Here is a 12838-nt window from a genome sequence, read left to right on the forward strand (position 1 = left end):
ATCCTAAGTTTCTTCATCTTCACCCAAAGTGCTGTTTACCCTTTACCTCTACTCTCTCTAAACAAGCATATCTGTATAGCACCAAAACCTTTCAGTATTTTGTTGAAATTACAGGGGAGCAATTGCTTTAAGGCACTTTCTATATATTTTAGTTGCTATACCGAATTCCCAGAAGAAGCTGGTTGTATTTAACAGAAAATTGAATAGGGGAAACAACCTCTGAATTTTCCAAAAAAAAAAAAATAATTAAAGCATATTTAACTAAAGCAACTGATGCTTCTCTATTGGCTTGCCAGATAGATTTACACTGACACCCCTTCAAAACACCAAAGCAACATAGTCAGCTGTGAGAAAATTTTCTTTTAATCCTCATTAGAGGGGATGTTTAACATACACAGTGCTAAGTCACTTCAAGAATTATGGCTATGTCTTTGTGCAGCATATGACAGTGTTCCACGATATCCCAGCTTTTACCTTGGCTCACCTTACTTTTCTGTACACTCTCTGAAGATGGTATTGAAGAGCCCAGGAGTTTTTCAGAAAGTAAAACATTGGCAATTGATATTTATTGTTCTGGTAGTTTGGTTGTTTTTTGAACATTTCATGTCAAATTAAAGACCATCATCACAAACGCCTTGTACGCTAACTAAATGCAATAAAGCTTTCAAATTTATTTGGACATTAAAATGAGTTCCCAGCTCCTCCCAGGTTTTTAGTGGGTTTCTCATCTCACCTAATCATTCAGAAATCTTTGAAGTCACAACAGGTTTTGGGTTTTCACATACAGTTCAGGACACCAGTTAAAAAAAAAAAAAAAAGGGAAGATACGGTAAAGTTCATGCAGACTCCCAGAAACCAAGCACAGCACACACCATCCAGTTGCAGAGCTGCAGTTCAGAACAACCAAACCGTCACCAGTAAAAAGGGACAACTTTGACTTTGCCTGTGTTTATACTAAGTGTTGGAATGCTTCACCTAAATGGACAACTGGTTAATTATACCAACTTAATGGTAAGTATAGCTATATGAATTAAAGTTTTCTGTAACACACCATGATGAGTAACATAATACAGACTAATAGTAGAACATTGTAGTTTTTGTCTGGCCTCCATTAGTTACATCCTGACTTTTTGTTTATGTCAGCTCATGTCATATGTAGTATTGACCTGTGATAGAGGGCCATCTGAACATGCATACCTTGCAAACCTTGTAAATATAATAACATGATATTTCCTGACTTAATATAATGGTGGGGGTGGCCTAAATGCACTCGTAAACTACTGACAGCACAATGGATTATGGGATACTAATGGCTGTACAGAATAAAGGTGAAGGTGGAGGTGAAGAAGATCTAAACAAAAGACAGCATTTCTTAACTGCAGATGGAGGAGAACTGGGATGATTATGTATTATTTGAGCTCTTTGATTATATTTGCATAATCTTGGTTTATTGGGCTTACTGTGCAGGTTATATGTGTTTTGCAGTTAAAAGCTAAATAATATTTCATTTTTGAGTAATTGGTATCCGACAGAGACCTGTCAGGTGCAGTGTTACATTTTTTATAATTTTTTCATGATTGGTAATAATATGTAATGCAAGTATAACATGGAAATACCTCAGAAACACACGACAAACAGCATGTTAAAGAAAAAAAAGACAAAACACCAGAAAAAAAACATCTGCAAACAGTGCCTCTAATATTAATGGCCTGCAGGTGGCACGAGTATCAGAATTAAACAAAACACAAAATGTTAAAGCCATATGACACAAGTGAATATTTAAGCATCATTTTATGTACATATAATACATATTCTCATATATTCTACTAATCTAACATTTAATTGTTTGGTAAACTGGTAGCTAGCTTTAAACTTGAGCATAGTTGAAGAGGAGGCTGTAACATGTATTGCCAGGATCTAAGAATTTTAGTTATTCTTTTTACTTAAATTTATTAACATTTAATTTTACCATATTTGTCTCATTGCATTGTTTTGAGTGTCTACAGGTTTTCAAAAGGTCTGAAAAAGCAGTGAGTTCAGTTTCCTCAAAGAAGGCCTTAGAAAGTATTTAAAAAAATCCTTCATTTACAAAAGTCTGACCACAAGCTGTCGGGAACAGGAATGGTTGGACAGTGGATTCTGTGCTAGCTACAGTAGCTAGTCTCATTGTCTCGTAATGGGAATGTTTTATTTTAAGATGAACTTGAACTAATTTGTAATAGGTCTGTTGATTCATTTTATGTTGCTTATCCAGGCCCAGGTTGCAGGTTAACAAATGTGATGTAATGTGATGTAGGTATTTCCATGAAATAAGTGTTAAATTGCATTTTATGTGGGATTAAAAAGGCCAGTCCTTCTAAACGATACTGGCCATGCCACCATGCCAGTGTAAACAGGCCTATATACTGTGCAGTACAAATTAATAGGAGTAAAGGATGACTTGGTATGTGTCTCCATCAGGCCGTTCTCCCATAGCGTTCTTCTTGCGACAATGAGCAGATTGAGGCACAGTAACATAACCTGTGACAGCAAACAAACAAACAAAAAAACAGGAAATAATGTAACTCATTATCGGGTACTTACCAAACTATAGAGCACTTCATACACAATACAAAGATTTTGTCCAAGTTACTTTAAAGCTACAAGTTGTAATAATTTGCAGTAGTTATGTAGAAAAACTATAGTACATATAGTATATACTATACAGTAAGTAAGTGTAAGTGTAAGGTGATACAATCATCTAACAGACATCATTCAAAATGTGTAGCTGCTGAATGGGAATGCTGTTTGTCACATGCCTGAATAAAAAACAGGAAACTGTCTACTCACTCGCTGTTGATTGAAACATCAGATCTTCATTCACATCACTGTGGAGAAGATACATAGTGAAGAATGACTTTAAATAAGAATGAAATTTACATTGAATATAAAATAGTACACAGTGTATATTAAGTGTCTTGATAACCTAAATAATAACTTGATTAAAAATCTAATTAAGTAATTAATCTCAACTGCAATAACTGTTTCTGTTCTGTAAATTAAAATTCATTACAACAACAGTAAAACAAATCAGAGGCAATGTGACTGTCAAACTGATGCAGGAGATTGGGTGAGATATTATCTTTACCTTTTGGACTTTCTGTGCCATGGAACACAGATCTTGTAGACCAAGAATGCAGATGTGATGAGGATGAGTATGATGATAATGATGATGACCAGAGGACGTCGGGGGCCTCTATCTTTTAAAATGATGGCTAAAACAGAAGAACATCAGAGTGGTGGCATTAATGTTTAAGATACAGTTAATAGAGATGGAACTGTTTACTGTCTGTCAAAGTAAAATGTGTTAGTTACTTGACTTGAGAGATTTGTGGTATTTATTTGAACAGCACCTACAGCGAGTGGTTATAATTTCCGTTTTGGGCTCACTCTCAAAGTGTCCATTAAAAGCAGTCACCTGGAAAAACAGTACATTCCTTTATCAGTTATTATGGCACACACTGAAATATGAGGGAAATAGTGGTAATAATCTTGTGAAATTAAAAAGAAGGATTACACAGACCTGCACTGTGTAGTTTATGTGGTCACTCTGATCTTTGAATTCAAAGCGACACTGTGTGTCGTTAACACTCTCAAGCAGAGTGCCACTACGATCATGAAGTCGTGCTATGTATATCTTCTTAGGTCCATTAAAGCTCCCGATATATTCGCAATTTACTTCAATCCGATCATAGTATGGATGTGACCACATGTGTATATTAGTAATAGCGTCTGGTACTGTAAGAACGTGAAGAAATGACACTCTTTTCATCTCTGTAAAAGTGACTCTCATTTTCTATAACAGCAGCTGATTGATTAACATTATTAGTTTATTACTGTGTTAGTTTTTAATGTACATCAGTGGTGAACCACATACAAAATACACAAACATAAAGAAACATGGTTTTGAACTTGAGGAGCTTAGTTACTTGATCTGTGTTTGTGTTTCCACTATTTTAGTTTGTCCAATTTTGTAGTTATAGAAGAGGGTTTTGTGAGAAAAAACATACATAACATATATAACATATATATATATATATATATATATATGTGTGTGTGTGTGTGTGTGTGTGTGTGTGTGTGTGTGTGTGTGTGTGTTATTATTATTATTATGTGTGTAATTATGACATTTCAATTTTGTGTCAAAATTCCTCCAACTTCAAATCATTCATATAGGAAAACTTCCAAACATATTCATGGGTCTTGTCTATGACCTAACAGAGTTGTAGTACATTACATGACACCCGTTTTCTCCCAAAATACTGACCCTTGTACAACATTTTCATAAAGTTACTGTCTATTACTACTACATTCAGATTCCAGAGTCAGTTGTAATAATTTTGTCATTTACTTACTTCCAATCTCAGTTCTCTGTTTCACTGGATTTGACTGGGCAACTATCTTGTTGTTGTAGATGGGTTGGACTTCACAGGTGTAATCAGTGTAAGGTTTCAGTCCAGTAACATTACATGTTCCTCCTGATGGTTGTTTTTCAGCTGTACCTGTAACAAAATTTCACAAACTGTTAGCTTGTTTTGTTTCCTCAAATCACAAGTCAACACAGAGAAAAAATACAGGAATATACAACAGCAGATTTTCTTTTTCTTTTTGGTCAAATTACCCATTCATTGACAAGAATCAGTGGATATTTTCCATGTATCACTGGTAGCTGACGAATTTAGGTAAAGTGACTTGTAAAAGGATTTCCAACAACTTCCAACAAATGTGAATTGCTGTAAAAGGAAGAAAACAATTAGGTTTAGGAGTTTATCTAAATAATTTTACTTACTCTTGTGTTTCTGATTGGAGACATCACTACAGATGCAGTTGTATGAAAGCTTCTGAAGATGATGAGGGACATCTTTACATTTCTGACTGGTTGTGGTCCAACTTAACTCAATGGATGTATTGGTGCTGTTCTGTGTGTTGATTATTGTGAGATCTGTTGGAACACATCAGACTTGAGTACTAATACTATACAGTAATTCACTCCACAGTGTCTGAGGAGAAAAACTCACATTGCATTGAGGTGAAGTGAACATCAACATACCACAGTGAATGTTAAACTGAACAGGAGCTGTGGTTTTTTTTATGGTGCCATCGTTGTCCTTGATCTCACCAGTACAGCTGTAGTCTGTGAAAGGTTCCAGCTCAGACAAAGTCTTAGACTCACGGACTCTGCCATGTTCTGAGGAGACAGAAAGATGACAGCATTTCTTCAGCACCTGGTATTTGTGACTCAGAGCTGGTGAACAGTATCTTTTGGGTTCTAGATTAGGTTTAAACACTTTCAGAGAGAAAAAAAAGTTTTATTAATACTGTCTCTTAGAGAGCTCAAAGCCAAATCTTGACCTCATCTAACACCACAGGATAGAATTTAGCTTGCTTCAGTTTGATAGTACAATATATATTTGTGTCCCATCAAATATAAATATAAAAACCTTCTACTGCACTTTCTACTGTACATCTTCATTGGGTTAAGTGCCCAGTGGTGGAAACTGCAGATAACCACTGACTTGACTGTATGTATATAAATCCACTGATAACACACAAACAGAGTGTGTCAACTTCAAGTCTTTCCACTTACCCCAACAGTTGTAATCAATGGAGAGGCTTTTACAGTTTGGAGGTAATTTTGTGTTTATTTCAACAGGAACTTTATTGGGAACAGTCTGATTTATTTCACTTGGATTCAAGAAATCTGTGGGGAAAAAAATAACAGACATTGAATATGATGAAAAGCACATGCATTTCAAAAACTAAAGGCAGACACTTTTTCATACATACCAATAGAGATGCTTTTGGTGAAGCTAAAGGAAGAGCTCACACAGGTTTCTGATGTGATAGTTGTAGTAAAATCAGAGCAAATGTCATTGTAACCAGGTTTGACACAGAGTGTTTTACTGCCACATCGCTCATCTTGAATCTTATTTGGTGTTGATTGTAAAGAGGTGATGTCCCAATCAGTTTGGTAACAAACATATGCAGGGATGCAGCTGGTGGCATCTTCAATGTCGTCTTCACCTGAAATACACAAGTGATGCACAAATGTTTCCCCATTTCTTATATGAAAAGAAAGCAAAATGCATTCCAGCAATATTGATTAATTTTACTCACTCATTTCAGTTGTCGTAGTTTTATGTTCACTGCAGCTGCAGAGTTTTTCTCTGCCAGCACTATCAAGAAATGTCACAGAGTGCTCATATTCAGTACAGGGCTTCAGGTGTTTGATTTCATGTGATGAGTTTTGACTGGAGTGCTGAACCATGGATTTTCTTCCAGTGTCTGGTCGGCCTTCTTCATTGATGTTTATGGTGTAGTCACTAGTGGTAGAGCTTGTAATGTCAATCTGGAAGCCAAACTTGATGGGTGTTACAGTGTAAGAGCCTGCACACAAAACCAACAGAATTAAAAACAAAAAAAACAAAAAACAACAATACATATAATTGTTTCAATCACGTAAAGACATTGGGTGGTTTGGTGCTATAGATGTTGTACTTCCTCCACTGTCTGCTAAAACAGGGGTAGATCCAGATTTTCTCTATACTTGCTATATTGATTGACTGTGAAGTAAAAGATAAGCCTAGATACTAGAAACTACAATAATCAGTAAGTGTTTGACTGATACACTGAGACATGTAAAGCTGAATGATAGATTTGTTTCCAGTCTCAGGTCGACCTCCAGTCATTTTTATGGAATAGTTACCAGAGATTGTGACACAGATCCTAAATCCACACTTGTTAATTTAACAGAGTAAGAAGCTGCATCAGTACTATAAATAAATAAAAGTAAATGTGTGAGTGGTAGTAGAATATATCTATCAAAAAAATAAATAAATAAAACAACAACAAAAAACATACTTACACTGTAGAGGTGAGGAAGCTGAAAAATGCAATACATTTTCAGGAGATTAGAAAACAGTGCAAGAAACATTTATGTGCCGTTATATGATATAAATAATGTGATGACAGTGAAAACATACAGACATTGTATTACCTACCTGTACTCCATGGCCCAGCTGTAGTAGTAATCTGACCTAAAGTTGTTTTTAATTAGACAGTAATTACTGTAAATTACTGTAAATTGATGATATAGCAAATGAATTAATTTAACATAATATTTTGAACAGAGCTTCTTACAAATGATCCCAGCTTGGATCAGCAAAGTGTCAATGCTCAGGAGACCTGTCATATCCAGAAGTTACAGTTAGTTGTCAAAGAGCAGTGAAGCAGGGACCATGAAATTTCTACTGTTAATAAGAGTTTAGGTTTTCCAGAAAAAAAATACAATTGATACATTTCACGTCACCTTTAAAGACCCATGGAGACAACCACACAAGAATATGCACCTTGTTATTTATGAGAAGTAGCTGAGACCAGACCCTGTATCACGCAGAAGCAGACCTACAGTGCTAGCAGCTTCAGCAATGCTGTTCTAGTCCAACCTGTGTCATTTAGACCAGGACATTAACAGTAGCTTCAGTTTTGATCTGCAAATATGAGCTGAAAGAAAATTAATGTGACAACCAAATTGAAATTTCCTAGTACATCTCCAGACCCTCACCTACAGGCCTAGAATATTTCTCTTTGTTGTGCAATTTTTGTAGCTGCTTCACATACACTTGCATGTCAGTAATGTCGCCGTTATCAGTAAGATAGATTTCAGATATCAGCTTTCCAGTTCAAGCTGCATTTAGCTATGGTTAACATGTCTCATGACACCTAACCACTCTGTTCCAACCCCCACCATCAGTGTGCACTGTTAACTCTTTTCTTGTTGATTTTACGAAACGGGATTATATTTTTCTTCTTCACTTCTACATCACAGAGCTGCTTTAACGCAGGAGGCAGAGAATGCAGATTTGATTGATTAGCTTTATATTACCCCGGGGGAAATTAATTTACATTGATGCCACAGTGAAAAGAACATGCAGGTACAGCAAAGGGGGAACTGATGACATTAATGATGGCTCTGTAACAGTTGAAGTGTTGAAGAAAGCACTACCAGTGTTAAGAATTTGGAATAAACTAAATAGGATTCAGCCATCATTCATGTTAGCAATTCCATGTGTGTATTTCCTGCCATTACATACCAAAGTATCTGCTGTGAAAAGGTCTATTATGTTGTTTAACATGGCTTGCTGGCACTAGCACTAGCAAAGTATGTAGGTCATGTGACCCTTGTCATGCGTGTCACACCATGGTCCCTCAAAAGCCTCCTGAAAGACTGTAATATCATAATTGCCAAAACATCATTAATCATTTGTAGCTATTGAATGTTGCTTGTGAACTGTTGTTTGTTACCTCATCTCATCCAAGAGGATGTTTCAGTTCTGAAGAAGAACTATAAACAAGACTGAACCTTGGTTTATTTGATGTACAGGAAATCTTGACTGTGGTTAGTGGTGAAACTGTCACGACTGTTGAATCTAACACATTGCATAAGAGAACAAGACCAACCTCTATAAGCTGCACAACATTTTTACAACAAATTTGAAATGAGCTACTGAGTATGTTACCACAGTCTATCATGATCTGTAAAGATTTAGGTCCTGCTATTACTTTGGAAATGCTTCTTAGGAATGATTTACCTTTCTGTTGTTTAAAAACTGGAGGAGAAAACATTTCCTTGAATTTGCACTGAATGATACTCTAGTGTGATCAGCATCATCTTGACTCTGTGAACTTGCAGAAATAAGACTTTGTGTTCTGTGACCTTAGATCTGTCAAGGTAGGTCACATGAAGCAGTGACCCAAGTTAGAAAATGTGAAAAAAATACTGTCATATCATACTTAATGATACTTTTCATTTGTAATTACATGAAGTATTAAAAATAATAACTACATTTATTAAATGAAAAAAACTAAACATGACCTTGAAGTCAAAATACATTACCAAATAGTTTTAAAGTTCTTATACTGTAGTAAAGAGGCCATGTGGAACCTAAACAAGGTGTTTATTTTGAAGATAGTGGAAGTATCTTATAAACCACTCGCTATAATCAGAAAAACTGTTACTCAAATAGAACAAATACTAAGCGATCTTATCACCCACAGTTGGCTATTAAAACAGTTACAGGTATGAAGTGAAGACACTGAAGATGGTTACTTACTACAGTCAGCCAAAGTGATGATCCCAAACTCGAGCAGCAGGATCTTGAGTCCACAGAGACCTGCCATATCCAGGGGTTAGGGTATGCACGGCCCCACACTATACAGTGTAGTCCAGTTTGGTTGGCCACACCTTAAACCTTAACTCTTATCTGGTTTCAAATTAAGTGAGTCGGAGTGATATCACATCCAGAATCTGTACTAACTTATTCTGGTGACAGGAAGCTTCATGTCCGTCATACGTTATGAACAGGAAATCTTGTAGTATCTTAACCTCACATCTGAGTTTTTTTTAATTCTGAAACTACAAAAAGACTTTCTACATACTGAACATCTGAATTGCCAAGCGGAGAAAAGAGTAAATGTTGATTTGGTCAAGAAAATGGAAATTGATATTTCTTTTAAAAGTTGAAGTGTAATGGATTTAGTATCCAGCAGAGACCTGTCAGATAGGGTGTTATGATGTTTATTAACTTTGGCATAATTGGTAATAATTTGTCATGCAGGTATAAAAATGGAAAGACCTCAGAAACAAACAACAAACTGCAATTGCAAAAGAAAAGACATAACACCACAAAAATATATTTGCAAACCGTACCCGTAACATTAATGGCCTGCAGGTGGCACAGAATTAAACAATAAAACACAAAATGTTAAAGCCAGGTTAATACTTAAAGCGTCATTCTATATACATATAATACATCTTCTCATATATTCTATCAGTCTAACATTGAACTGTTTGGTAAACTGTTCATAGCTTTTATCTTGAGCATAGTTGAAGAGGAGGCTGTTATAAAATGTAACACGAGTATGGCCAGGACCTAAGACTTTATATAATATTATTACTTACTCCATTGTTTAATCTGTAATTTCACCATGCTTGTCTCAGTGTCTGCAGGTTTTCAAAACCAGTGAATTCAGTTTCCTCAAAGAAGGCCTTTGAAGGTATTAAAAAGTTCTCAATGTGCAAAAGTCTTTACTATCTTGTCTTGTCTACTGTAGGCGGTAATGTTTTTCTTTATCTGATTACAAGCTGTCGGAAACTTATGATACTACACTTAACATTATATTATAAACTAAATGTGGGACGGTTGTGACAGTGGATTCTATGCTAGCTACAGTAGCTAGTCTTATTATCTCATAATAAGCATGTTTTGATTTTAAGGTGAAATTGAACTAATTTGAAATAGGTCTGTTGATCCATTTTATGCTCCTTATCCAGGCCCAGGTTGCATTAATTTAATTAAATTGAGTATTGTATATTATATATTCTACTGAGAATCATTGAAAAAAATGTGATGGAATAATTCATTCTAAGCCATATGATCTCGCTAGTATTCATACATTAAAACTTTGGCTTGGTATTTCCATGAAATAAATGTCGCATTCGATGTTTTAATAAAAAGGCCTATTAGATTTAATCATTAAGTCAGGTGAGCCAATATCATTCAAGAAACACTAAGCACCAGTGTAAACAGGCCTATATACAGTGCAGTACAAATTAATAGGAGTAAAGGATGACTTGGTATGTGTCTCCGTCAGGCCGTTCTCCCATAGCGTTCTTCTTGCGACAACGAGCAGACTGAGGCACAGTAACATAACCTGTGACAGCAAACAAACAAACAAAAAAACAGGAAATAATGTAACTCATTATCGGGTACTTACCAAACTATAGAGCACTTCATACACAATACAAAGATTTTGTCCAAGTTACTTTAAAGCTACAAGTTGTAATAATTTGCAGTAGTTATGTAGAAAAACTATAGTACATATAGCATATACTATACAGTAAGTAAGTGTAAGTGTAAGGTGATACAATCATCTAACAGACGTCATTCAAAATGTGTAGCTGCTGAATGGGAATGCTGTTTGTCACATGCCTGAATAAAAAACAGGAAACTGTCTACTCACTCGCTGTTGATTGAAACATCAGATCTTCATTCACATCACTGTGGAGAAGATACATAGTGAAGAATGACTTTAAATAAGAATGAAATTTACATTGAATATAAAATAGTACACAGTGTATATTAAGTGTCTTGATAATCTAAATAATAACTTGATTAAAAATCTAATTAAGTAATTAATCTCAACTGCAATAACTGTTTCTGTTCTGTAAATTAAAATTCATTACAACAACAGTAAAACAAATCAGAGGCAATGTGACTGTCAAACTGATGCAGGAGATTGGGTGAGATATTATCTTTACCTTTTGGACTTTCTGTGCCATGGAACACAGATCTTGTAGACCAAGAATGCAGATGTGATGAGGATGAGTATGATGATAATGATGATGACTAGAGGACCTCGGGGATCTTTGTCCATGTATTTTAAAATGATGGTTAAAACAGAAGAACATCAGAGTGGTGGCATTAATGTTTAAGATACAGTTAATAGAGATGGAACTGTTTACTGTCTGTCAAAGTAAAATGTGTTAGTTACTTGACTTGAGAGATTTGTGGTATTTATTTGAACAGCACCTACAGCGAGTGGTTATAATTTCCGTTTTGGGCTCACTCTCAAAGTGTCCATTAAAAGCAGTCACCTGGAAAAACAGTACATTCCTTTATCAGTTATTATGGCACACACTGAAATATGAGGGAAATAGTGGTAATAATCTTGTGAAACTAAAAAGAAGGATTACACAGACCTGCACTGTGTAGTTTATGTGGTCACTCTGATCTTTGAATTCAAAGCGACACTGTGTGTCGTTAACACTCTCAAGCAGAGTGCCACTACGATCATGAAGTCGTGCTATGTATATCTTCTCAGGTCCATTAAAGCTGCTGATATGGTTGCAATGTATTTCAATCCAATCATAGTATGGATGTGACCACATGTATATATTAGTAATAGCGTCTGGTACTGTAAGAACGTGAAGAAATGACACTCTTTTCATCTCTGTAAAAGTGACTCTCATTTCCTATAACAGCAGTTGATTGATTAACATTATTAGTTTATTACTGTGTTAGTTTTTAATGTACATCAGTGGTGAACCACATACAAAATACACAAACATAAAGAAACATGGTTTTGAACTTGAGGAGCTTAGTTACTTGATCTGTGTTTGTGTTTCCACTATTTTAGTTTGTCCAATTTTGTAGTTATAGAAGAGGGTTTTGTGAGAAAAAACTTTAACACATACATAACACATTTGTGTATGCATATATATGTGTGTGTGTTAAATAAAGTGGAAGTTATAATTTTGACATTTAATTTCACTAAATTTTGTGTCAAAAATCCTACAACTTTAAATCATTCATATAGGAAAACTTCCAAACATATTCATGGGTCTTGTCCATGACCTAACAGAGTTGTAGTACATTACATGAGTTTTCTCTCAAAATACTGACCCTTGTAAAACATGTTTCATAAAGTTACTGTCTATTACTGCTACATTCAGATTCCAGAGTCAGTTGTAATAATTTTGTCATTTACTTACTTCCAATCTCAGTTCTCTGTTTCACTGGATTTGACTGGGCAACTATCTTGTTGTTGTAGATGGGTTGGACTTCACAGGTGTAATCAGTGTAAGGTTTCAGTCCAGTAACATTACATGTTCCTCCTGATGGTTGTTTTTCAGCTGTGCCTGTAACAAAATTTCACAAACTGTTAGCTTGTTTTGTTTCCTCAAATCACAAGTGAACACAGAGAAAAAATACAGGAATTTACAACAGCAGATTTTCTT

General features: G+C 35.3%; 1 protein-coding gene across 25 annotated transcripts in view; it reads right to left on the minus strand.

Moving 5' to 3' along the window:
* Positions 1 to 345: 345 nt before the first annotated feature.
* Positions 346 to 12838, minus strand: part of LOC108896380 (uncharacterized) — a 37289-nt gene continuing 24796 nt past the window's right edge. For 3 of the 25 annotated variants that reach the window (XM_051077352.1, XM_051077346.1, XM_051077366.1), the window contains 10 exons: positions 5827 to 6063; positions 5627 to 5740; positions 5090 to 5326; positions 4829 to 4981; positions 4395 to 4541; positions 3563 to 3777; positions 3397 to 3457; positions 3128 to 3254; positions 2830 to 2867; positions 346 to 2520 (listed from right to left, as the gene is read on the minus strand). In XM_051077352.1, coding sequence (XP_050933309.1) covers positions 2420 to 2520; positions 2830 to 2867; positions 3128 to 3254; positions 3397 to 3457; positions 3563 to 3777; positions 4395 to 4541; positions 4829 to 4981; positions 5090 to 5326; positions 5627 to 5740; positions 5827 to 6063 — 1430 coding nt within the window. In that variant the 3' untranslated portion in view covers positions 346 to 2419. Of the gene's footprint in view, positions 2521 to 2829; positions 2868 to 3127; positions 3255 to 3396; positions 3458 to 3562; positions 3778 to 4394; positions 4542 to 4828; positions 4982 to 5089; positions 5327 to 5626; positions 5741 to 5826; positions 6064 to 6156; positions 6427 to 6904; positions 6923 to 7040; positions 7077 to 7179; positions 7225 to 9152; positions 9451 to 9600; positions 10753 to 11061; positions 11100 to 11359; positions 11466 to 11634; positions 11696 to 11800; positions 12016 to 12592; positions 12740 to 12838 lie in introns of those variants that run through there. The other 22 variants (XM_051077350.1, XM_051077349.1, XM_051077347.1 and 19 more) reach the window with 14 other exon arrangements.

The sequence above is a fragment of the Lates calcarifer genome, linkage group LG17, assembly GCF_001640805.2.
Source record: "Lates calcarifer isolate ASB-BC8 linkage group LG17, TLL_Latcal_v3, whole genome shotgun sequence".
Classification (NCBI taxonomy): domain Eukaryota; kingdom Metazoa; phylum Chordata; class Actinopteri; family Centropomidae; genus Lates; species Lates calcarifer.